The 23,986-nt window shown below is 44.2% G+C and overlaps 1 protein-coding gene across 9 annotated transcripts in view; it reads right to left on the bottom strand.

Moving 5' to 3' along the window:
- The window catches only part of LOC135107962 (dachshund homolog 2-like), a 106,160-nt gene that overhangs the window by 29,394 nt on the left and 52,780 nt on the right, over nucleotides 1–23,986 (bottom strand). For 6 of the 9 annotated variants that reach the window (XM_064018452.1, XM_064018446.1, XM_064018449.1 and 3 more), the window contains 3 exons: nucleotides 5,316–5,491; nucleotides 4,998–5,232; nucleotides 4,411–4,503 (listed from right to left, as the gene is read on the bottom strand). In XM_064018452.1, coding sequence (XP_063874522.1) covers nucleotides 4,411–4,503; nucleotides 4,998–5,232; nucleotides 5,316–5,491 — 504 coding nt within the window. The remainder of the gene's footprint in view (nucleotides 1–4,410; nucleotides 4,504–4,997; nucleotides 5,233–5,315; nucleotides 5,492–23,986) is intronic. The other 3 variants (XM_064018447.1, XM_064018454.1, XM_064018448.1) reach the window with 2 other exon arrangements.

Here is a 23,986-nt window from a genome sequence, read left to right as displayed (position 1 = left end):
TTATCTTCACTCGTTCACCTATGGAATTTTGCCTAACTTTACCTTTCTTTATTTTTCTTATCTAATTTAGACTTTGTTATTTAAAGAGAGACATATCAACACACCGTAGAAGTAAATTTGCGAAGGTTCATTCTCAGCAATTTTGAGGATCAATAATCAAGTTTTTTGTTAGTTTTGTAATCCTTGAACAATCTCTTCCATATATATATATATATATATATATATATATATATATATATATATATATATATATATATATATATATATATATATATATATATATATATATATGTGTGTGTGTGTGTGTGGTCGCTTAGTAACCCCAGAAAAAACACTTCTACATATTAAGTAGGAAAAGATCCGTAAAAAAGAAAAAAAAATCCGTCTGTGGTCGCTTAATTTTGCTACATTTTTCCTCCTCGTGTCTACTTGAACCTCTCTGGTCACCATTATTATTACCTAGATGGAAGAGAAGACCTTGAGGTGGTCCCTGTTCTCCTGACAGCCTTGCAGTTTCTCCTTCCCATGACCACCCTAGGAACCCAGCTGGCCACCATTACTTTTAGTGTGATGGGAGTGAAGGCCTTGAGGTGACCGTGGGGGCTTCCGTTCGCCAGTCACTACCAATTAAACTGTCCATCTCGATCTTGAAACGTCCTCAGGTGCATTTGTCAAGCTGCCCTTCCTTCCCCCTCCCTTCCCCTTCTCTTCCTTTCCCTTCCCCTCCCTCCTCTCGGTGTGGCCAGGTGGTGCTATTGAGAAAACTCTAACCTGGTGTAAACCTGAGTGATAAAAACGCAAAACTTTTTTTTTTACCGAAGATTAACATTTGTCTATGTTGTTAAAATACTGTATTTAACAAGTTTTCTTAATTTTCTCATGCATTTTTTATCCAAGTTAGAGTTTACCTTACAGTACAGCAGCCACCACCTGGAAGCGAACTGCCACGCAGGACTGCAAGACTTCACTCGCCAATCTTTAGCATTTAACTACGGTATTAATACCAATTATTACAGTAGTTATTTCCAGACAGGTGTACTGACCAAATAAGACCAGTAGCAAGAAGATAGATATCCTGCTTTGCTCTAATGAGCACCTGTCACTTCCCACCTACCTATGCCTTATATGTGGTCTGCTTATTAGAGACAAGTAATGACAGGTAGTTACGTATCTGGTAATGAGAACGGAATAGCGATGCTGTGTCATGTGGTAATTTTCTTCTTTATATATATATATATATATATGTATACGGGTAGATGAACAGACATAATTGGATAGAAAGGTAGATGGCTGAATAGATAACTTACATACTTCCTTTGATAAATAAGTAGGGAAATAGGTAGATTTACTCATTCACTTCTTAGCTTAAGGAAACTCATGCGCCGTGGTTCAGACAATGGAAAGTTGAGTCCACCAGTGAGTGAAATATTGCCGCTAAGACTCACTCGCCGCCAGTATACGAAGTTGCCGGGTGAAGCCCCGTGAGGCGGCTGCGTGAGGCTTCCTCCCCACGCGGACCGGGCTGATGGGCGCTGCCTAAATGCCGCACACACCACACACCCACAGGCACTACTTGATTTTATAGCCATTTAACTGTTCATTCGTCCTTCGCGGTAAATATATATACACTTTTCTTAACCTCACTCCTCATTTACATCTTGCAAATAATGCGAACAAATTTTAAGGATGCATTGATATTATGTGCTGAAGAATATTATGCTACTTAGGTGCAATTTGTTATCAGGAGAAAAGAATTGGATGAAGATAACCTGTTTCATTTTTTTTTTTTTCTTCTTTTTCTAAGTAGGTGTGTTGAAAGCCAGATATGCATGCACGAGTCATCTTGATATTATGTATAGCCATTCCAGGATTTCCTAAATGCGATGTATACATTATTTCTCCCCTTCAGTTATAGTTTAATTCATTCTTATATCCGAATTTTATATCCATTTTAACCAATTGTCTGCCGTAAAAATATTAATTCATGTTATTATGTAGAATTCACAAGGAACAGGAGAAGAGAAGGCGTGTAAAGAAAGATTTTTATTTTTTCATTCATTGGGGAAGAACACCTATAGACTAATATAGACTAATGAAAAATTATAGTAAAAAACAAAGGGAGGGAAATGCTGAAACAAAGCCGAGAAAGGATAAGCAAGGATTTCACACACACACACACACACACACACACACACACACACACACACACACACACACACACACACACACACACACACACACACACACACACACACACACACACACACACACACACACACACACACACACCACGTGAGACAAACTTATGAAAGAGTGGCTTTGTGTTTTCCTTCTTAGTAGGCATTAGGAGCAGAGAGAGAGAGAGAGAGAGGAGCCAGTATCGGCAGCATCTAAATCAGTCTACAGAAATGAAGTGTTGACGGCGGAATTATAACGATGCGATATATATTCTCTTAAATGTCCTCCTCCTCCTCCTCCTCCTCCTCCTCCTCCTCCTCCTCCTCCTCCTCCTCCTCCTCCTCTTCCTCCTCCTCCTCCTCCTCCGTAGCACACCTGCACACTTTCTGTCGTCCATGTGTGGCAATTAGAATCCTGTTTTCTTTATTCTTATTTTTTTTAATATATACACGAGACCTCATTCTCGGGTCGTAAACACCACCCGGCAGTCGCCTAACAAGCGTAACTACTGGCTACGTGCAAATAGCTTCTCTGAAAACTTCCAACGTAAATTTCGCTCGCAAGCAGGATGTGTATTTTACCTTTCTCTCTCTCTCTCTCTCTCTCTCTCTCTCTCTCTCTCTCTCTCTCTCTCTCTCTCTCTCTCTCTCTCTCTCTCTCTCTCGTTTTCGCTAAACAATGCCTTTTAGACCACGAAGTTTCATAATGACGTGTAACTGTTTGTCTTTACTCATAATATTATTGTTTTTATTATAACTAGGTAGTAGTAGTAGTAGTAGTAGTAGTAGTAGTAGTAGTAGTAGTAGTAGTAGTAGTGGTGGTGGTAATAGTAATAGTAGTGGTAGTAGTAGTAGTAGTGGTGGTAGTAGTAGTATTAGTAGTAGTAGTAGTAGTAGTAGTAGTGTCACGGGAATACCTGCGAGTCTTCACTGTGAGCCTCAAAACTTGTTATCTGAGCCACAATCTTTACTTTGGTCAGGATGTTAATGGGTTAGCGAATAAATTTTCCTGACAGTATATTAGACCAGCAGAGCCAGCGGGGTATTGTTGTAACCTCTCCCCCAGTGTCCTCCTCCCGTCCCTCTGCCTCCCGCCCTCCCCAGCCTGGCTATACCTAGCGCTGCCCATAAATTATATAATGCATGACAAATTAGATGGAAAACTCTCTTAAAGTACAGCAAGCGTGTGAAAATTGTACTATAAATTACTGTAAAAACCAAGCAGTACTTTACGATAAAGGAGTCTCTCTCTCTCTCTCTCTCTCTCTCTCTCTCTCTCTCTCTCTCTCTCTCTCTCTCTCTCTCTCTCTCTCTCTCTCTCTCTCTCTCTCTCTCTCTCTCTCTCTCTCTTTCTCTCTCGGCTATCATCATTATTCTTGGACACGTGCCTGCTTTTTTTTTAAACTTAATCTTAGTTTTTTCTTTCTTTTCCCAAATTAATTGTTCTCACTATTTCACTGTAGCAGTTTCTTGTTGCTGCGGGTTTTTTTTTTTAAGTTTTACGTTTGGCTTTATCACTGTGTATGTCTTTGTTGTTGTTGCTGTTGTTGTTGTTGTTGTCGTTGTTGTCGTTGTTGTTGTCAGTTTAGATATTGGTTAGTTAATTACTCCGACTTTATTTTTGTCATCTTTCAAAATTCATGATTTAGAGCTTAACTTGGATAAACATAACTTTCTCATGGTTGACAGTTAACCCTTTCGATGGCATCTATAGGATTTTTCTTCAAGCTATAAACTGTCACTCACTCTGAATCCACTTGCTAAATGTTACTCTTTATATTTAAGTCAACTTTTTTTATAAGCTTTTACGTTATATAGTGCAAGGTGTCTAGATCATCTTTATAGCTTGGTATGTTTTTTGAGTCGTATGAATTCACAAGTCAAATTCACCACCGTCATGTATCTCCTGTTTATGTATACCCTTCATTAATGACATTTTACTTTCATTGTGAGTGTATATATGTAGCTCAGCGGCGTGTCGACGTAGGCGCCTTGGTTGTGTGCTTTCCGGTTTACCTGCTGACCGCCGCTTCATCTTTCAGCGCAATTGAACCACCCGCAAGTGAATCGAACTAACCTTTGTGACCTGAATATGCAGTAATAAATAAATACTACACCTGGACACCCAACAGGCAAGCAAACCTTCCTGAGCTAGTGTGGTGCTAGTGTGGATTAGTCACAAATAGTCACGGTGCACAGGTCATGTCAAGCAAAGAAACAGGGGCTATCTCACCTCTCCAAGTGCTTGAGGACCTCGTCGTATGAAGCTCGACAGTTCTCCCACACCATCGACCTGAAGCAGAGGAGGCCAGGGTGAGGCGGCGGGCTGTGGCGGGTTGCGACAGCCCAGTGGTGAAAAAAGAAAAGGGAGGGGATAAAACAGTGACTAATTAACCAGTGGAAAGGATTTCTTGTTGTTGTTGCAACTATTGTTGTGATTTGTCATGCAACAGCTTTCATATGTTATTGTTGTTTGTTGGTTATGTAGTGGTGGTGGTGATGGTGGTGGTGGTGGTGGTGGTCACGGTGTAATAGTTGTGATGGCGATGATAATGGTGGTGTGTATGAAAGGATAAAATAATTATGATTGTTGGAAGCTTGTCAATAGCTCGGTATGATGGAAGCAATAGAATTTTTAATGGAAAGTTAGTGGTACATATAGGGAACTGCAATGTACCTCGTGATAACGAAAATTATTCATAAATGTTGGAGCTTTATGGACTAGAATAATGAGCACACTAGTGACGCACTCAGGAGAGAGTGAGTGTGGTGTGTGAGCACTGAGGGAGGTGTATGGTGACGGGTCGCAGCGAAACTCACCGTGCCAGGCTGTCAGGGTGAGGGCCGTTCTTGAAGGGGTGCTCGGCGGCGTGGGCGGCCCATGGGGCGGGATGAGGCGGTAGGGGCAACCCCGTGTGTGCCAGCAGGGCGGGGTGGGGCATGCCACCGTTGAGTGCCATGTATTGTGCCATGAGGCCCTTGGGTGGGGGGTTGTACCCGTTGGAGAGAAGAGGAGACTTCTCCATGTCACCGTCTGGAGGGATTGAAAAGGCGACTATGAGTGAATAGCAAGGGGTAGGTGAGGCATTTGTTGTTCTCCTGTACCCGCTAAGAACACGCAGCGACGCCGCCACTCACCTGGCACGCCGCCGTTCATGAATGGCGGGAAATCCCTGGCGTCCATGCGCGTCTTCTTGAGAGCCATTAGTGCCTCTGGGGAGAGGTGTGGGGGAGGTAGGTTTCCAGGGCCCATGGGTCCAGGCAGGCCGCCCATACCCATGATTTCGTGGGGTCGCTTGGGCGGGCGTCCCGGCCTGTGGGGGAGAGAACAATAATGGTGTGAATAGAGCGGACACATCATTATATTGAAAGCAAATTTTCAATCTTATGAGCTAAAACTTTAACATTCATCTTGTACTAAGATTTATGTGTGTTTGTAATCATCAGCACAAAGGGCATCACAACCCCTGAAGCGAACATCTCGGCTTGACACTTCCCCGCAAGTCTTCGCAACACTTAGGCAGCACGCGGCCCGTTCCTCGTGTTGGCAGCGACCACCGTACAGTGACGCGCCAATCACTCACGCCGCCAGACACAGAGTGGCAGTGAACTTAAACACGTCGGTGCACTAAAATTCAAAATGGCTTAGAATTACATTACTTTTTTGTCTGCATGTTCCGAGCGCCATGAGTGCAAGGGGAGAGCGGGAGGGCGGGAGAGAGGGAGAGGACGGAGAGAGAGCGAGAACGGACCCCCATGGAGCTGGTCACTTTCCCATACGACCGGTGGAACACAATGGCATTACTCGATGATTTTCACATTTCACCCTTTACACACCACATGTGCCGCGCGCCCAGAGTAAACACCCCTGCCCCCACCCCCTCACCTCTCTCTCCGTTCCCTCGCTTTTTTTTCCCAATCACATCTGGACTATTTCACTCCAGTGTTTCGTTTAGGGTCCCGGTGCGCTGAGTCTCGTCGCCCTTGTCCTCTCAATCTTCTTTGTTAAACATTGTGGCGGCGGCTTCTCTGTCTCAGCCGCTTCCTCTCCCTTTCTCCCTTCAGCCGGGGTAACACTCATATTGCTGATAACAGAGATAACGACCAAAACGCTGATAACGCTATTGCTAAATCGTTCTTATTGATGTTTTAGTTTCCAGCCAAACACGCGCGTTTTTTCGTTTTCTGTTTTTTTACTCATTGCGTTTCAGTTTATGACGTGAACGACAATGAGGGAAAGAAATGGTGTCGGGTTACGGAGTGTGGCGGAGAGAGGGAGAGGAGGAGGGAGAGATGGGAGGAAGGTGGAGGAGAGAGGAGAAAAAGGGGGGAGTCATCTGGCAATACTTGCGTCATGTTTACAATGAACACTAGGGCAAGGGAAGGGGGAAGAGGAAGAGAGGGGAGGATGGGAGCTGGAGAAACAGGAGGCGAACCATGAGAGAGAAAAGAGGACAAAAAGTGAGAAGAGAAAGAGGGTATAGAAGGAGAATAGGAAAAGAGAAAGGGGGAGAAAGGAGAGGATGGCAGCAAGAGAAACAGGAGGGGAACTATGAGAGAAAAGAGAGAAAAAAGAGGATAAGGGGAGAAGAGACACAGAAAGGGAATATCGGGAAAAGAGAATGAGGAAGAAGGGAGAAAGGACACGGAAAAGGGAATATAGGGAGAAAAGAAAATGAAGAAGGGAAGAAAGGAGAAGGGACAAATAAAGAGGAATAGAGAGGAGGGAAAGAGAGAAGAACGAAAAGGAACAAATTAAGAGAAATAGAGAGAAGGGAAATGGAGAAGAAATGATGAATAGGGACAAATAAAGAGGAAAAGAGACGGGAAAGGGAGAAGAAAGGATGAGAAGGGAAGAAAGAACACAGAACCTGAATGTGCTGAACGTAATTGATAGAGACGAGAGACACACCCACACCCGTTCATTGCATATCTCTTTGTCACTGTCCCCGCTGATTGACATCCGGAAAGAAAATTGTGGCGAGGGGTTAAACTTTTATTATCATGAGGTGAATACGTTTTCCTTTGAGCGCGCTGACGGCCTTCGATTCCCCTGGTGACGCCGAGCCGAGCGTGTCCCGGTGTTCCGACAGATGGAATTAATCAGCAACTTGTTCACTTGTTCCTGGTGTCCGGTCCTGCCGCCCACCTTCTGTCCTTTAGCTCCCGACGCAGGTGATTCATGATACCGTTTTCTTTCTTTCCTCTCTGTCGAATTTGGGTGTTTTGTCACGCGTTTAGTTGTTATGAGTCATTCTCTCTCTCTCTCTCTCTCTCTCTCTCTCTCTCTCTCTCTCTCTCTCTCTCTCTCTCTCTCTCTCTCTCTCTCTCACCTAGAACCCATCCTTATCACCTTATCAATATCAGGAACGTTGCAAATCACTCACACTTTTTACCTTCCACCTTTTATTCCTTTCCATCATTTCACTAACTTCCCTTTCCTTCAACTTCTCTTAATTTCTACTCACACCCTCCCCATTCTCTCATCTTCCCTTTACTTTTTTTTTTCATACCCATCTTTCTTTTCCATACTCTTACTCCTCTTTCCTTCCCCTTACCTTCCCTTACCTTCCCTTATTGTCTTCTCACACTCACTTCTCTTTCCCTTTTCTTCCCTTACCCTCTACATAAGACATTTTCCTTTCCATTACCTTTCCTTACCCTATTCTCTCTTTCCCTTTTCTTCCCCTACTTTCTCCATAACACTTACTTTCCTTTCCCTTACTCTCCCACACCCGCCTTTCTTCACGCCTGCACACGCCACACTCCACCTGATAAAAGTGTTTTGTTTGGGAAGAGTTGCCTCGCTGAAGGCGGACGAACAAAAGCATACAAAGGGTGTAAAATTTCTCTCATGCGTGTGTCTCCCGCGGTGGCCCTCAGTAAACAGGTGCCAAGGTGATCCCCTCCTCCTACCCCGACCCTGCCACCACCCTAAGTCACCCGCCTCCTCCGTCCCTCCCCGCCCCCTGTACCTGACCCCGCTGGTGAGGATAATGTTATATCAAGCCGCAGGTGTTCCAAGGATATCGGCTCTGCTACCTTTACCTTTGTCTCCTCGTCTGACGTGTTGCCATTCCTGTTTTTCACGTCTCTATGTTGCACGATTGATTATTTCAAATTGATTGTTGTGTATTTTTTCCCTGTCACGAGTACCTGAGTTGTGTTCGCCGCGCCGTGAAATTATTTTAGGTTGGAGAGAAAAAAAGAGTATCTATCGTAAGGGGTAAATGTAAAGTGACAAAGCTGGAAATCCGATAATGTGCTAGAAAATTGCTAGAATTACACATGCATTGGCACGTGCTTAAAATTATACGAAACAAGCAAAATCAAATAATGTAAACCTGTCAAAATAATTTATGTTAACCCATGACATTAAGTGATGTGCTGAAGGGAACTTTTAAAAGGAAGGGCGGGGCATTAGAAATGGAAGTAGGAGGAGGAGGAGAAGTGGACGGGTACGGAGCGGGAGGAGGGGATGGGAAAGAAGAAAAGGAGAAGTGGACGGGCACGTAGTGGGAGGAGGGAAAGGGGAAGAGGAAAGGGGGAGGAGGAAGAGAAGGGGATGCTCATGTAGCGGGAGGAGGGGAAGGGGAAGAGGAAAGGGAGGAGGAGGAAGAGGAGAAGTGGACAGACACGAAGCGGGAGGAGAGGAAGGGGAAGAGGAAAGGGAGGAGTAAGCAGACGGGCACGAAGCGAGAGGAGGGGAAGGGGAAGAGGAAAGGGAGGAGGAGGAGGAGAAGTGGACGGGCACGTAACGGGAGGAGGGGAAGAAGAGGAACCTACAGCGTAATGACAAAATCGATGCCATCCAAAGCAGCCTCGTCACTGCATTAGGCTGGGAACCCTTCTTATTCTTCTGAGGGAGGAAACATATAATTCTCCCCCACCGTGAGGCCGTTTTAATGGAATTCCGATCGCCTTTTAATGTCCTGGCCTCGGCTTTATGCCCGCCCGGCTGCCTTCCCGTGCGAGGTTCCCACCCACCCCGCCCACCCCTTCCTCTTCCTCCTCCTCCTCCTCCTCCTCCTCCTCCTCCTCCTCCTCCTCCTCCTCCTCCTCCTCCTCCTCCTCCTCCTCCGCCAGTGATTCCCAGCCAGATCTCTTAATCATAATGCTGCAGGAGAGGCGTCGCGTCCCCGTGGTTATTAATTATCATCTCACGAGAACTTCTTTGGCGGGATGAGAAAGATGAGTTGATGGATGTTTTCCTGGGTTATATATTTCACTATGTTTGGATATTACGGTAAATTCAGTGAAGGTAATTGAGTGTGTAACGAAAGAACTATTTTGCTAGACTAGTGAGGAACAGCGATACAGATTACAGAAGAAGAAAGAAAGACATATTTACAACACTATAAAAAATCAAATACTGTGTTTATTGAGATATTTCTGATTCTGAAAGCACTACACTTGTCAATATTCTGTTACTTTGAAGGAACTCAATGTTTGTGCTGTTAATTACTACATATAAATAAAAACTAAACAAAGGAAGCCAAATGATAAAACTACAATCGAAAAGCTAGACTGCCAAACTTTCAGTGTTACACAACGACCATCTTTTTGTGTGTGGAAAGTAGATTACTCGTTATTAACCCCAGTTTTTCTCACCAACACCTGAATCCCGCTAAAGTCATAATGAGTGGAATCGAACAGGGATGCCGCGTCACCCAGTACTCAGACCTTGCAGCCACGTCCGGTTCTTATCGATCAATTTGTGTAAAAACTTCGCTTCCCGCGGTATTCATATTATATTTAGAGCAATTGCGGTTTTTGCGGCTCGCTGTGATATTTGGGAATGATACGCAGGTAAATTAGAGGTGCAGCTGTACTAATTAACGTTTGACTTGACACTCAGGTAATTGAAATGTAGCAGGGAGGGAAGAGAGAAAGAGAGAGAGAGAACTGGTTTCCATAAATGGATGAGAGAGAGAGAGAGAGAGAGAGAGAGAGAGAGAGAGAGAGAGAGAGAGAGAGAGAGAGAGAGAGAGAGAGAATCAGTGTCAGATAGATAGAATAAAATGGATTCAGATAAAAGGAAAGATATATAAAACAGACAAGCAGAGTGATAAACACCCGTGACTGACAAACATACAGAGAGACAGACAGAAGCAAACAAAGACAGATAATCGATAGATAAGAATTAAAAAAAAAAAAACGAGGTAAACAGATACAGGTAAATAGAATTATAAAAATAACTTGGGAAAAAAAGATAAGCACCAAAAACAGACAGACAGACGTACAGACAGACAGACAATAAATAAAATTATCGACTGATTTCCCTACTCAAATAAATAAATAAGTAAATTCTCACAGACATTGATTTATATTCTTAGTGCGACACTGATTAATCTTATTGGGATTAATGACGAGGAAACTGCGAGTGTTGGTCAGTGCCTGGCGAGAGAGAGAGAGAGAGAGAGAGAGAGAGAGAGAGAGAGAGAGAGAGAGAGAGAGAGAAAATCGCTAATGCTTTGATAGTCGTCAATGAGAAGTTTACGAGTAGGGTTTCCGTCTTATCGATTCCCCCCGCTCTTCTTTCTTCAAGCGTGACTCAGCTTTTTAAAACATATGCGTGGAAGGGGAAAAAAGGATATGGGAAAGTGGATGAAAAGAGGAAAGGAATGGGAGGGTGCCTGAAGAGGATGAGGAGCCAGAGAGAGAGAGAGAGAGAGAGAGAGAGAGAGAGAGAGAGAGAGAGAGATAATGAGGGGTAATGAAATAAAAGGGAAGAACATACAGCAAAAGAGAGGCGAGAGAAAAGAGAGGAATAGATTAGAAATATAAAAGAAAATGAAGGAAAGGTGAGAGAGGGAAAAGGAAAGCCACACAAAAGTAAAGGCAAAAAATGGTCACAAGTTAAGAAAGAGGGGAAGAAGAGAGAGAGAGAGAGACGGAGGGAGAAGAGGAACCATCTAACTACTGAGGGAAGGATGAGTGAGGGGTGAGGGGAGGGAAGGGGAGGGGAAAGTGAGGGGTGAGGTAACTTGAAACCAAATGTGTGGTGGGATTGTGGTATTGTGACGAGACGACTGAAGTAAATTTGTGGTTTGTTTTGTGGTGTGTCGTGTGGTGATGTGGTATTAGTGTGTGTGTGTGTGTGTGTGTGTGTGTGTGTGGCAGTAGTATGTTTTTATTTTGTTCTCTCTCTCTCTCTCTCTCTCTCTCTCTCTCTCTCTCTCTCTCTCTCTCTCTCTCTCTCTCTCTCTCTCTCTCTCTCATTTTTTTTTTTTTTTTTGTCGCAAGCCGTATTAAGCATAATCTTGAGGTTTAATGTGGAATTCGAAGAAGTTCAAAGTTTGGGGCATGAAATATGGGAGAAATATGTAACGCTTCGCAGAAATGACACAAGGCGAAGTTATGTTTTTACTCCAGTAGTAGTAGTAGTAGTAGTAGTAGTAGTAGTAGTAGTAGTAGTAGTAGTAGTAATAGTCATAAGTTAGATAGGAACATGCATTATTTTAGGTTAGGTTAAGTTTAGTTAGGTTAAGTTAGGTTACGTTAGATTAGATTAGTATAGTTAATTAGTTTAGATACCAATAGCCATAAATTCCACACTAATAAACGAAAAAAAGTAGAACCAACAATAATTCGCCACATATTTACTTAAACCACACGATTCCTAAACTATAAAAGCTGGATGGGAGAAAATAAAGATGAAGAAGAGCTTGCCAGGAAATACGAATGATGCTGAGTGGAGGGAGTGGAGCGGGGATAGGGTGGAAGGGCGTGCGATGCTGAGTGGACCAGGCGGGAGTAGTGGAGGATAGCAAGGGTGAAAGGGAGTGGGGCAGGGTGGAGTGGAGCGCGATGGGGCAGCGGCCGTGAAGTGCCCGGTCATTGCTAATTATTGAAGCGTCGCTGTCCTCGCGCCATCAAAGGACTAGCAATGATCTTCAGAGAGAGAGAGAGAGAGAGAGAGAGAGAGAGAGAGAGAGAGAGAGAGAAGAAAAAAAAGATATATCGCAAAAATATTCTCCGTGTTATCGATCCATTTAGTGTAGGAGCAGCAGCAGCGTGACTCAGCACACACACACACACACACACACACACACACACACACACACACACACACACACACACACACACACACACACTAGACCAGCATACGTATTAACATTAAAAAAGAAAAAAAAACTTGTCACAAAGCATCATTTAAAAAATTAAACGCTTCATAAAGCACACACACAAAAAAAGAAAAATAAGAAAATCCGCCGAAAACAAAAGTTGAGGGGGAAGTGGAAAGAAAAAAAGAAATAGGCGTATACAATTACTTCATAAAAGGGAAAAAGTGGGAAAAAAATTGTCATAAAAACCATAACAAATCCCAAGTGAGGAAATAAACGAGAAATTTTTATCGCCAGAAACCCTTATATTCTCTCCCTCTCCCTCTCCTTCTCCCCTTTCCTCTCACTTATGGTGGGCTAATAATAAAATCGTATATTCCATTGGTGACGACTGTTCTTGTTTAGAGAGAGAGAGAGAGAGAGAGAGAGAGAGAGAGAGAGAGAGAGAGAGAGAGAGAGAGAGAGAGAGAGAGAGAGAAATAATAACAATAACAAGAAAGATTTCCTTTACCCCTCTCTAACCTCCTCTCTCCCTTCTCTCTCCCCTCCCTCTTCCCTTTCTTTCTCTTCCCCTCTCCCCCCTTTGTCCAGATGTGACCATTTACTTTACCGACTTGTTAATATGATTCTAGACTCGGACGCGTGTGAGACCAACCTTATATAAAGACACATTATTTAGTGGAAAAATATTACCCCTTTTTTTTTTTTCAAGCCTCATCCCCTTCTGCCCACTGTCCCCAACCTCCTTTCTCTCCCTCTCTCTCTTTCTCTTTCTCTCCCTTCCCTCTCCCTCCGTCCGCCCGAATGTGAAATACGAGAGGTGAAAAGAGTTAGAATCGATGGTCATTTTTCTTTCCCTACTACGCAGCGTTACACTCTTTTCCTGTTTTATTTTTTTTATTTTCTTTGTTCTGTTTTTTTCTTTTCTCTCATTGGTTGATTTCCTGTTAGTACTGTTTTTTTTTACTCTTTTTTTTTTTTTTTTTTACTTTTTTTGGGGGGTCGCACGTGTGTCTCTTTTCTCCCGGGTAATGGATGGTCTTTTATTAAGTCATTTAGAATCGGTTTGCCGCTTTTGTTTGCTCGGTCGGGGTGACATCTAGCGGTGGGAAAGTGAAGATTTTGGGGGCAGGGTTTTTTTTTGCCTTTGTACTTAGAAAACCTTTATTTTTTCTTTACCCTCTTGGTCATTTTGGGAATTATTTTTGCTTTTGTACTGAGGAAACACTTTTTTTTTACTCTCCGTGATTTTGGGAGTTATTTGTACTTTTGTACTAAGAAAATACTTTTTTTTTCATTTTAATCATGTACTTTATTCGTCTCTCTCTCTCTCTCTCTCTCTCTCTCTCTCTCTCTCTCTCTCTCTCTCTCTCTCTCTCTCTCTCTCTCTCTCTCTCTCTCTCTCTCTCTCTCTCTCTCTCTCTCTCCACCATTTTGCTCACGTTCCTCTTACGTCTCCTAATATCCCCATCTCCTACCTAGGCGCCAGTGGGGAAGCTTCTATAAGGTTTAATGGGAGATGGGAATGAGGGGAAGGTGTGAGGAAGAGGGGAGAGGTGTTGGGCGTAAAGGAGTGGGTGAAAAAGGCGTAAAGTGGCTCAAAATACTGGTCAAGGCTGGATGAGGTGCGTAAGCTATCGATAAGTGTGTCTGTGTGTGTGTGTGTGTGCATGTATGTGTGGACATGGAGATAATGAGTGGTGGAAAAGAGCGACTATGAAGGATATGGAATGTAAGGCGTAGGAGGAATGAAAAATTGGCGAGTTTAAGTAGGGAAGGAGAGGAAGGAGATGGAAGAACGTAAAAGAGAAATTAAAGATTGATAAGTGTAAGGAAGGATGGTGAGGAGAAAGGCCTAAGTATAAGGAAGAACATATAAGAAACGATGGAATTAAAGAGTGTATGGAGATAAGGGAAGGATCTAGGAAGGAGATGGCAGAGCATATGATTAATGAAGGATTGGTGAGTGATAAGAAAGAGTGTCTATGAAAATGGGATGGACGTAGGAAGAATGAGGAATTGGTAAGTGCAAGGTGGAAGGTTTAGGAAGATGGAAGGAAGTGGGAGGAATAAGGAATAAGTGCAAAGAGGCTTGTGGGGAGGACGGCCCAGAGGAAGGACGGCGGTGAGGGCAGCGTAGGATGTAACTTAATAAGTGGTCAGTTACTCCTCCGAGATGAGTTACCCGCTGGCGATGACAAGAGTACTTTTCTACACTACAATTTTCCTTGGTTCCCCCTTGTATCGTGTTTCTCGCGTACATTCGACCCTCCCACTGTCCCCTTCTTAGTACGTACCCTTATCCTTGTCCCTTAAGCATTATTGAAATATCCAGTCCCCGCAACGTATTGTGAGAAACAGGAAGCGTCAGTGTTTGCTTAGTATGACATGAAACCAAGGAGAGTTAATGAAAGAAAACGTAAAGCCGAGCCACAACAAGCCATGCAGGGAACCACGTCCACACCTTTCTCGACCTTGATTTATAGATGCAAGATTCCACGCTCACGAGAGACTTATGAGTCCGCATTATCAATCGTACGTTACCTTACATTAATAGTAAAGTTATACAATACCTTCATTTTTAATGTTTTTAGCGGTCTTCCCATACACATCAGTTTTCAAGATTTCTAAGGAGATTTTCAAAAGATTAAAAATAAAAAGCCTTGTGATTAAAAAAAAAAACTGTGAAAGTGCAACAATTTAATCTACTTTTGTCCATTACTCTACTTCTCACTTCCTTGCCTGAATTCCTCTCTTGTTTATCCTTTCCTTAATTATCATCACACAAGGCGCCTCTCTCGCTACCTTGAGACTTGGACATTGAGGAGTCTAAGCTACGTCGAGATGTTACAAAGGGACTTGGTGTGGTTTTGTGAGGCGATTTGGTTGCGCTCTCTCTCTCTCTCTCTCTCTCTCTCTCTCTCTCTCTCTCTCTCTCTCTCTCTCTCTCTCTCTCTCTCTCTCTCTCTCTCTCTCTCTCTCTCTCTCTCTCTCTCTCTCTCTCTCTCTCTCTCTCTCTCTCTCTCTCTCTCTCTCTCTCTCTCTCTCTCTCTCTCTCTCTCTCTCTCTCTCTCTCTCTCTCTCTCTCTCTCTCTCTCTCTCTCTCTCTCTCTCTCTCTCTCTCTCTCTCTCTCTCTCTCTCTCTCTCTCTCTCTCTCTCTCTCTCTCTCTCTCTCTCTCTCTCTCTCTCTCTCTCTCTCTCTCTCTCTCTCTCTCTCTCTCTCTCTCTCTCTCTCTCTCTCTCTCTCTCTCTCTCTCTCTCTCTCTCTCTCTCTCTCAGCTTTTCGGGTTGTAACTCAAGACACGATGTTGACTTCTTCCCTCCTCCTCCTCCTCCTCCTCTCCCTCTCCCTCTCCCTCTCTCTCAAAGAACGAAGCCTTAGTTGTGTTATCTATGCTTCTTTTTTGTTGCTATCAAGTTGAGCCCTGAGAGAAATGCTGAAACCCTTTATCAATCTTTTTTTTTTTGTGCCTCTCTGTATTTTTTATGACTGGTACTTACTCTCTTCTTATCTCGTTCTTATAATTGTCGTTTTATTTATGATTGTGTCGTGTTGGTTCTCTATCCACCCCTTTATCCTTTTTGTATATAAAGTGTCGTGTTGTTAGCTAATCCTTATAATGCTTTCCCTTCTCATCTTCTCTTGTTTCCCTTGCAAAATCCCACTTCCTGTCTTCATCCATCCTTTGCGACTCTCTCTCTCTCTCTCTCTCTCTCTCTCTCTCTCTCTCTCTCTCTCTCTCTCTCTCTCTCTCTCTCTCTCTCTCTCTCTCTCTCTCTCTCTCTCTCTCTCTCTCTCTCTCTCTCTCTCTCTCCCTCCCTCCCTCCCTCCCTCCCTCCCTCCCTCCCTCTCAAACCTTCTTCCACCTCCCCATCTCACCACTAAGTCTTCCTCCTCCCCCCAACTTATTTTTTTGTCCACTGCATCGTCCCAGCTTCCTCTCACCTTCCTCAGCAAAGATCAGGATTCTTCTTATCTTCCTTCGCCATGTCCCTGGTCTATCCCCTTCCTCCTCCTCCTCCTCCTCCTCCTCCTCCTCCTCCTCCTCCTCCTCCTCCTCCTCCTCCTCCTACTCTTCCTCCTTCCCATGACATCCCCTCCCTGACTCCGGACCTGTCTCTCCACCCACGCCTCTCTCAAGTCCCCGCTGTCCTCTGCCCCACCACACCCCAAGGCTCTCCAAGGCTCTCCTCGTCTCCTCTTCCTCCTTTCCCTTCATGGCCTCCGGAGCCTTTGGCAATCGTGTCTAAAGTATGATCGTCTAAAATGGATTATAACGGAGGGTAGGTAAGAAGGAGGTGGTGGTAGTGGTGGTGGTGGTGCCCGTAGGTGGTCTGGTCGTGGAGGGTAGCGGAGGAGGAGGAAGAAGAGGAGAAGGAGAGGTAGGAGCTGCGTCTTCCCAGTAGCCATTTAGTAGCCAATATCAGGTATCAGGTGGGACTGACCGCTTCATTGCTCCGGATGGCGTCTTCATTTTCATTATGGGACTTTGAAGACTCGGAACTTTCCTGGCACTTTCTTCTCCCTCTCCCGCAAAGGTCCCGGCGGCCACCAAGCTCAGCATCTCGAAGGTCAGCCTAAGTATTATTATTTTACACTCACCGCCACTAAATATTGACACCGAGTGAGAGTGAAGTAAAGTGTGCTATTCCAAGCCAGCGCCAGAGTGCGGGGAAACGGACGCGGTGCAGGTAATGGCGCGGAAGACGGTGGACTGCCCCGGGACCGCAGCCGTAACCTTACCTGCTGACCTCGGCTACGTCACACCGCCTCATATTACACACGACTCGCTCTGCCAGATGGACCGCACAAAGGCTGTATCACAAAAATATCCTTCTTTTAGGACTCTCTCGGGTGGAAGTAAAGATATTGAATGATGCAATATATATATACTTTTTTAGGGTTAGGATGTGGTGTGGGCGGGTTACAGTGAGGCTGAGTGATGGTGCACCAGATAGTGACCACAGCCGCGGGATGGTGACCAGCGAGAGGCAGGCGGGGGAGGGAGGAGGAGCCGGGAAAGTAGTGAGTATTTGTACACTTGCTCCGTGACCCGCCCCCCAGCCTGCCTCCCTCGATCCCTCTATCGCCGGGCTGCGGGAGGTGCGGCACACTGCATTACTCTAAATAAATAACCAATATCCAAGGACTGGATACATACATCACTACGCTGGGGAGGGTGGGATGGGCCCCCCGGGTTGGGCACCCCCGGGTTGGACCCCCCGGGTTGGACCCCTTGTGGAGGGAGGGGCCCCGCTAGCATACGAGGCCGCGATCCGGACCTGCAAATACACAGGGCGTCACGCTACGCTCCACAGTTAGCAGCAGTAGTAGCAGCAGCAACAACAGCAGCAGCAGTCTGCAACACAGTCACCTGCTGCAGCACACTCACAAAATAATACAAATTGACTGATGGGAGGAGGGGGAGGAGAAGGGGAGGGAGAAATGAGGGGCGTTCCTCTTCTCCCACACGCCACACTACCGCCGGCTGGTAAAATGGGGAGGGGGTTGTTAGAGCCTAAGTGATCTCCGTGCTAGACAATCCTACCACCACAAGGCATCAGTGAGGCACACAGTGATAGCAATGACAACGGCCTCCGATCTGAAACCTAGGGGAGGCGGCGGCGGCTGCGGCTGCTGCGGCGGCGACACACTCCCGACTCGAGTGTGTGGTGTGTGACAGAGCCCCGACGCGGCCCAGACAGGCAGAAATTGTGAGTGTTCTGTGGTTCTCTCGTCACGACGCGTGTTTGAGAGAGGCATTTAGTGTGCACACATTCATTGACGTCTCGGTAAGTATTATTCCTGTCATCTCCGCGAACCTGCGCCGTTTGGTTTAATCGGTAAATATATAATTCTTCTCGCTAACCTACAGAGCCGCCCCAAGCTGTATTATTATAATGCTTATATTTTGGAGGAGCGGGTGAAAGGTTCGTTTAGGGAATTACCACAATCAAGTTTGCTTCATAAGATAACGTCACATAAATCGCACTCGCCCTCAGTATTACGAAAAACCTTTAATACGATCGCAAATTTCCCTCTCTGCTCGTCTCCCAAGGATTGAAATGAAGGAAGATTTTCGCCTTCGTTGAAAACTGTCAAAAAAATAATATATGCAACTTTTCCCCCCCCCCCCCTTTTTTTTTTTGCCATTTCACGTGGTGTGTGTGTGTGTGTGTGTGTGTGTGTGTGTGTGTGTGTGTGTGTGTGTGTGAATATTCTTAATGTTATGCGTGGGTAGACAACGTGAGATAGTGAGAGGGGGAAATTACGTACGTGATGCCTCGCTGTTTTGGGTCAATGGAAACTCTGACAAAGGGTCGCGAACTCATATTTGATCCTACGATGTCTTCACCCAAGAGTCTTATCTCACTTTGTATATGTGTGGGAATATCAAATAGTAAGCCATTGGTGATGTTGTTATCACTATTATTATTATTATTATTATTATTATTATTATTATTGTTATTATTATTAATATTATTATTATTATTATTATTATTATTATTATTATTATTATTATCATTATCATTATATTGTTGATTTGGTTGCTGTTGCTGCTGTTATTATTATTATTATTATTATTATTATTATTATTATTATTATTATTATTATTATTATTATTATTATTATTATTTATTTATTTATTTGTTTATTTAGCGTTGAAACTTTACAAAGAGTCGTAAGTAACTAAAAAAAAAAAGAATACTTAAAAAATAGTCATACTCAGGATACTTATATCAAGTAAGCGTGCGGTGAGAAATTTAGTAAAATTATGAAGAAATTAAAGTGTGAGTGTATCAAGATAATGAATTGATGTGGGGAAAGAAAGTGGAGAGAGAGAGAGAGAGAGAGAGAGAGAGAGAGAGAGAGAGAGAGAGAGAGAGAGAGATTTGGTCCTATAGTTGAGTAATGCATTTTTATTTTTCATTCCATTTATTTATTGGTCGTTTATTCTATTTAGCCAATTTCTACAAACACCGAAGAATAAAGATAGGAAAAAAAATAATCTCTATTTAATTTTACCTGCAGAAAAAATAAATACCTGTATAAAGATATTCCCTGTACACTGTAACCTATAACTTCCCTATGACCCGTGACCTGACCTTGCATGACCCCACATGACACCCCAGCCATGACCAAGTATATATGATGACCAAGGCGAGTCGTACATCTAATCATTCCCAGAGTAACGTAACCTCTTTGACCTTATCTTATAATCTGATATTCGCCAGTCAGTAAACTCCCCTTGGGTCTAATCTCCCCAAAAGGACGTGGGACGCAAACTCTCCCCTTTGTGTAACGCCAGAAACCTTCATAATTTGTCTTAAGTGACCAACCGCGTAATTCTGCCTCAGGTGACGTCACTAAACCCTGGCGTGTGTAATCCAAGAGTTTTCTCCCCCCCCTTTTTCTCTCTCCCTCCCGTCCCTTGTCTCTCTATTTCGTTCCTTCTCCTAACCTCTCCGTCTCTTTTTCACTTCTCTGCTTCCTCTTTTCCGGCACCCTTATTTTATTTCTTTTTGTCCTTTTCCTAATTCTCCGGTCTTTTCTTTTCTTTCTTTTTGTTCCCCTTCATCTTTTTTCTTATATTCTAACCTTTACAAGGAAGCCAAAGTTACAGTACTAAGAAATTAACGTGCAAAACAATTGTTCATTGACCAACTAATATTTCAAGCATTGATTGAATAAAGTAATACCAAAATGAAGAAGAAATTATTCCTGACGCATGAGAAGTTGGAACACATGGAGTAGTGTTAACAGCGTGTCATGAAACGACTAAAAGGGAACAGAATTGGAAAGCTACAGCAACCCGTCCTTTGGGAGCTTATCATTGTACACCAAATAAGAGAAAAAAATAATAATGGTTTTGAATATCATCCCTTGTAAGTAAAAAAAAAAAGAAAAAAGGTCGTGATATGATGGTGTTTCGATTTTTTAGTTTCCTCAGTTGATCTCTAACAAGTTATGGAAATGACTCATGTAAAATAACAGCCCGTCTTTTTTGGAACTTATCATTTTACACGTAGTAAGAAAAAAATAATAATAATAGCCTTGAATATCATCTCCTGCAGATCAAAAAAGAAAAAGAATTAGAAAATTATGATAGTCTCGCTTTTTGGTTTCCTCTAATAAGTTACGGAAATGACTGATATTGTTTCGATTTGTTGATTTCCTCAATTGATCCCTCATGAAAATGAGTGAAGTAAAACAGCAAACGGATGCCCCGGGTGCGCTGAGCCGTGTGAGTCTGAATATCGAATACCAGAGGTGACCACAGTGTTGCAATAGGGTGCTGCTGGCTGATCCGGAAGCTGGAGGGGCGCGGTGGGGGCAGGAACTCTTATTATGGAGGAGGGGGGAAGGCGAATGTGGTGGTGATGTCTATAGAGGGAGTAAGTGAGGGAGGATATAGACCGAATGAGGAGGGAGGGGACGCGGAGAGGTAGGAGGGGGAGAGGGCGGGCGGAGTATCATCCTCTCGGTGGGATAATAAACACATTGGTTCAAGACACTCCCGCGCCGCCCTGCCAACCATCTGTCAGACGGGAGCCGAAACCCGATCGTCCGCTCCTACATTTTTATACACCTTCGCAAAAAAAAAAAAAAAAGAAAGAAAAAAAAAACGTCTTCCGCCGGGCCGCTGCGAGAACCAGAAGAAGGAGGAGGAGGAGGAAGAAGAGGAGGAGGAGAGAATACTGGACCTGGAGTAGCCATGACGATGCTCTCCAACCACTACTGCAGGCGTCGTTCTCCGATACCCAACCTGTGCCCAGTAATCATTATCATAACCTTCTTATCGACGTTTCGGTGATCATTACTCTCTTTTTTTTTTAGGGGTTTCTGGCCAAGGTTGGGGGGGGAAATACCGGCGGATACTGGGGGTACTGGAGGATACTTACGTACATTCGCACACAGCACACTCGCAGCTTACTAATACTTTAGAGGAAGGCGTTTCTGAGGACGTGCAGGAGGGGCAATTTTGTGAGATCACTCCGAGTTCGATAATGAAGGATAATTGAGGAGTCTGGGGAGGGCGTGGCCAGATCCGATGCCCCTCCTCTTAATGCGACGAGGCGCTTCTCTGATTGGCAGGTGATCGCTGGGATGCTCAGGGGGAGGGAGAGGGACAGACGAAGGAGCGTTTCAGGTGCATGCTTGAGATGTAAGAGAGAGAGGGAGAGAGAGAGAACGATGGGGAGAGAAATGTTAACCCTCCCTCTCCCTCTTCCCGTCTCTCTTCCTCCTGCTCCACCTAAATTCTCAACCGCAAGGAGAGATTTGAGAGTTGAGTTCGTCTGTACCTTCAGGTGTCTTACGCAGGAAGGAAAAAAGAGTAGTAGTAAGAAGACGAAAAAAAGAAGAGAGATCGATAATGTAAATAGAGAAGATTGGCAAGTAGTAGTAGTAGTAGTCTTTGGGAGGTGGACCCAGAGAGAGAGAGAGAGAGAGAGAGAGAGAGAGAGAGAGAGAGAGAGAGAGAGTTAAAGCCGGAAAAAAAAACACCATCTTAATTTGCATCATAAACATACCACAACGTGCCCCCCTCTTCATCACCCCCTCCCAAACCTTTCCCTTCTTCTTCCCCCCCCTTCATTCCCGTTCCCCTTCACCGCCCCATCTTCCTCCCCATCTTCCTCACAGGTACTTGTAAACATCGGTGCTTCCCAAAGGCAGAAGAAAGTTAGGTTAGGTTTAGCTCTCGGCGCGTCTTAATAATGTGTGTTGGGAGGCGCAGATCAAGACAGAACAGACGCAGCACAGACAGAGACCGTGATGCGTATACTGTGAGAAACAGGAACCATCTCTCTCCACCTCCTTCTCTCTCTCTCTCTCTCTCTCTCTCTCTCTCTCTCTCTCTCTCTCTCTCTCTCTCTCTCTCTCTCTCTCTCTCTCTCTCTCTCTCTCTCTCTCTCTCTCTCTCTCTCTCTCTCTCTCTGCGTCTCAGCATGATAGAAAAATATGAGAGCATCAGAGAGTGGGCTAGAGAGAGAGAGAGAGAGAGAGAGAGAGAGAGAGAGAGAGAGAGAGAGAGAGAGAGAGAGAGAGAGAGAGAGAGAGAGAGAGATTAATCAAGCATCCATAACTCAACAAATCTCTGTTTCTCCACGTCTTTTGTTTATCTCTCACACTCACTCTAGCTCTCTCTCTTGGCACTCACAATTTCTCTCTCTCTCTCTCTCTCTCTCTCTCTCTCTCTCTCTCTCTCTCTCTCTCTCTCTCTCTCTCTCTCTCTCTCTCTCTCTCTCTCTCTCTCTCTCTCTCTCTGTCTGTCTGTCTGTCTGTCTGTCTGTCTGTCTCTCCCGCAGTTTTTCTCCCACGCCCGAGTTGGAGGCAGAGTCTTGGGTGAACAATTAGCGACTCGTTATAATAAGGCAAATAAACAAAGAGGAAGGGTTAGACGCGTATCAAAGAGGGCCGTTGCTTCTCCCCTTCTGGCTCCCAAAACTAAATCTTGCCTCCGCGTTCCCTCTCTTCCTTTCTCTTTCCCTCCCTCCCCCTTCTTATCTTCCTCTCTCCATCCTTTCGTGTTTCTTTTGTTTCTTTTGTCTTTTTGAAATCTTCGTATTTATTTATAGTTCTCCTTGTTTCTTTTCTGGCTTATATTTTGCCTCATATTTATTCTCGTTTCTTTCATTCTTCCTGTGTCCGCGTTGTTAATTTCCTCCATCCATCCTTTCATTCTGACCTGTCTCCTTTGCTTCCTTCCCTCCTTCCCTTATAGTCCCTTCATCCCTCCGTTTATTTAATCATTTGCTCTCCTCCCTTGTCTCTCTCTCTCTCTCTCTCTCTCTCTCTCTCTCTCTCTCTCTCTCTCTCTCTCTCTCTCTCTCTCTCTCTCTCTCTCTCTCTCTCTCTCCTCTTCTCTTCTCTTGTCTTCTCTTCTCTTCCCACCCTTTAGTTATTTCTTTACTTCCCTTCATATCTATATACTGCCCCAGGACACCCTTCTGAGCAGCCCTCCTTTCTCTCTCTCTCTCTCTCTCTCTCTCTCTCTCTCTCTCTCTCTCTCTCTCTCTCTCTCTCTCTCTCTCTCTCTCTCTCTCTCTCTCTCTCTCTCTCTCTCTCTCTCTCTCTCTCTCTCTCTCTCTCTCTCTCTCTCTCTCTCTCTCTCTCTTCCTGCTTAGACTGCTTATACATTCTTGCCAACCCTACTATTTTTCCCTCCTGCTTCCATTCTCGACGGTGGATTTATCCCTTCCAATTTAATCACCTCGCGGAAATTGGCTCAGCTGCGGGGGAGACTTAGTTCCGAGAAGTATTGGGTGAATGAGTGATGGATGTGCACGAATGGCGAGTAACTGGCGTGTGTGTGTGTGTGTGTGTGTGTGTGTGTGTGTGTGTGTGTGTGTGTGTGTGTGTGGAAGGGGATGTGAGTGTATGTTCATGTTTGCTTGAGTATTTTCATGTGTTTTGTGTGTGTTTATAATCAATTGTGGTCGTGGTTTTAGTATAATTATTGTTATATGATTGCAATGTTGTTATTATAAGACTGCGATATTAAATAGTTAATCAACTGAAGAACATTTTTCCTTTTTTTATTTTTATTTTTTTCATATTTCAAGTTCATTTCTTAATCGAATATTTTGAATACCTCGTGTTAATTCCTCCTCCTCCTCCTCCTCTTTTATAAATATCTTAAAACATAAAAATCAATACACTTTTCCTTCATGGCGGAGGTGGAGGAAGTAAACACAAAGGAACACAGAGAAGGAAGCACGGGGGTCCTGGCACGTGA

The sequence above is a fragment of the Scylla paramamosain genome, chromosome 16, assembly GCF_035594125.1.
Source record: "Scylla paramamosain isolate STU-SP2022 chromosome 16, ASM3559412v1, whole genome shotgun sequence".
In the NCBI taxonomy this organism is placed as follows: Eukaryota; Metazoa; Arthropoda; class Malacostraca; order Decapoda; family Portunidae; genus Scylla; species Scylla paramamosain.
Note: the sequence above shows the minus strand (reverse complement) of the source record. Positions and strands in the feature narration are given on the sequence as shown.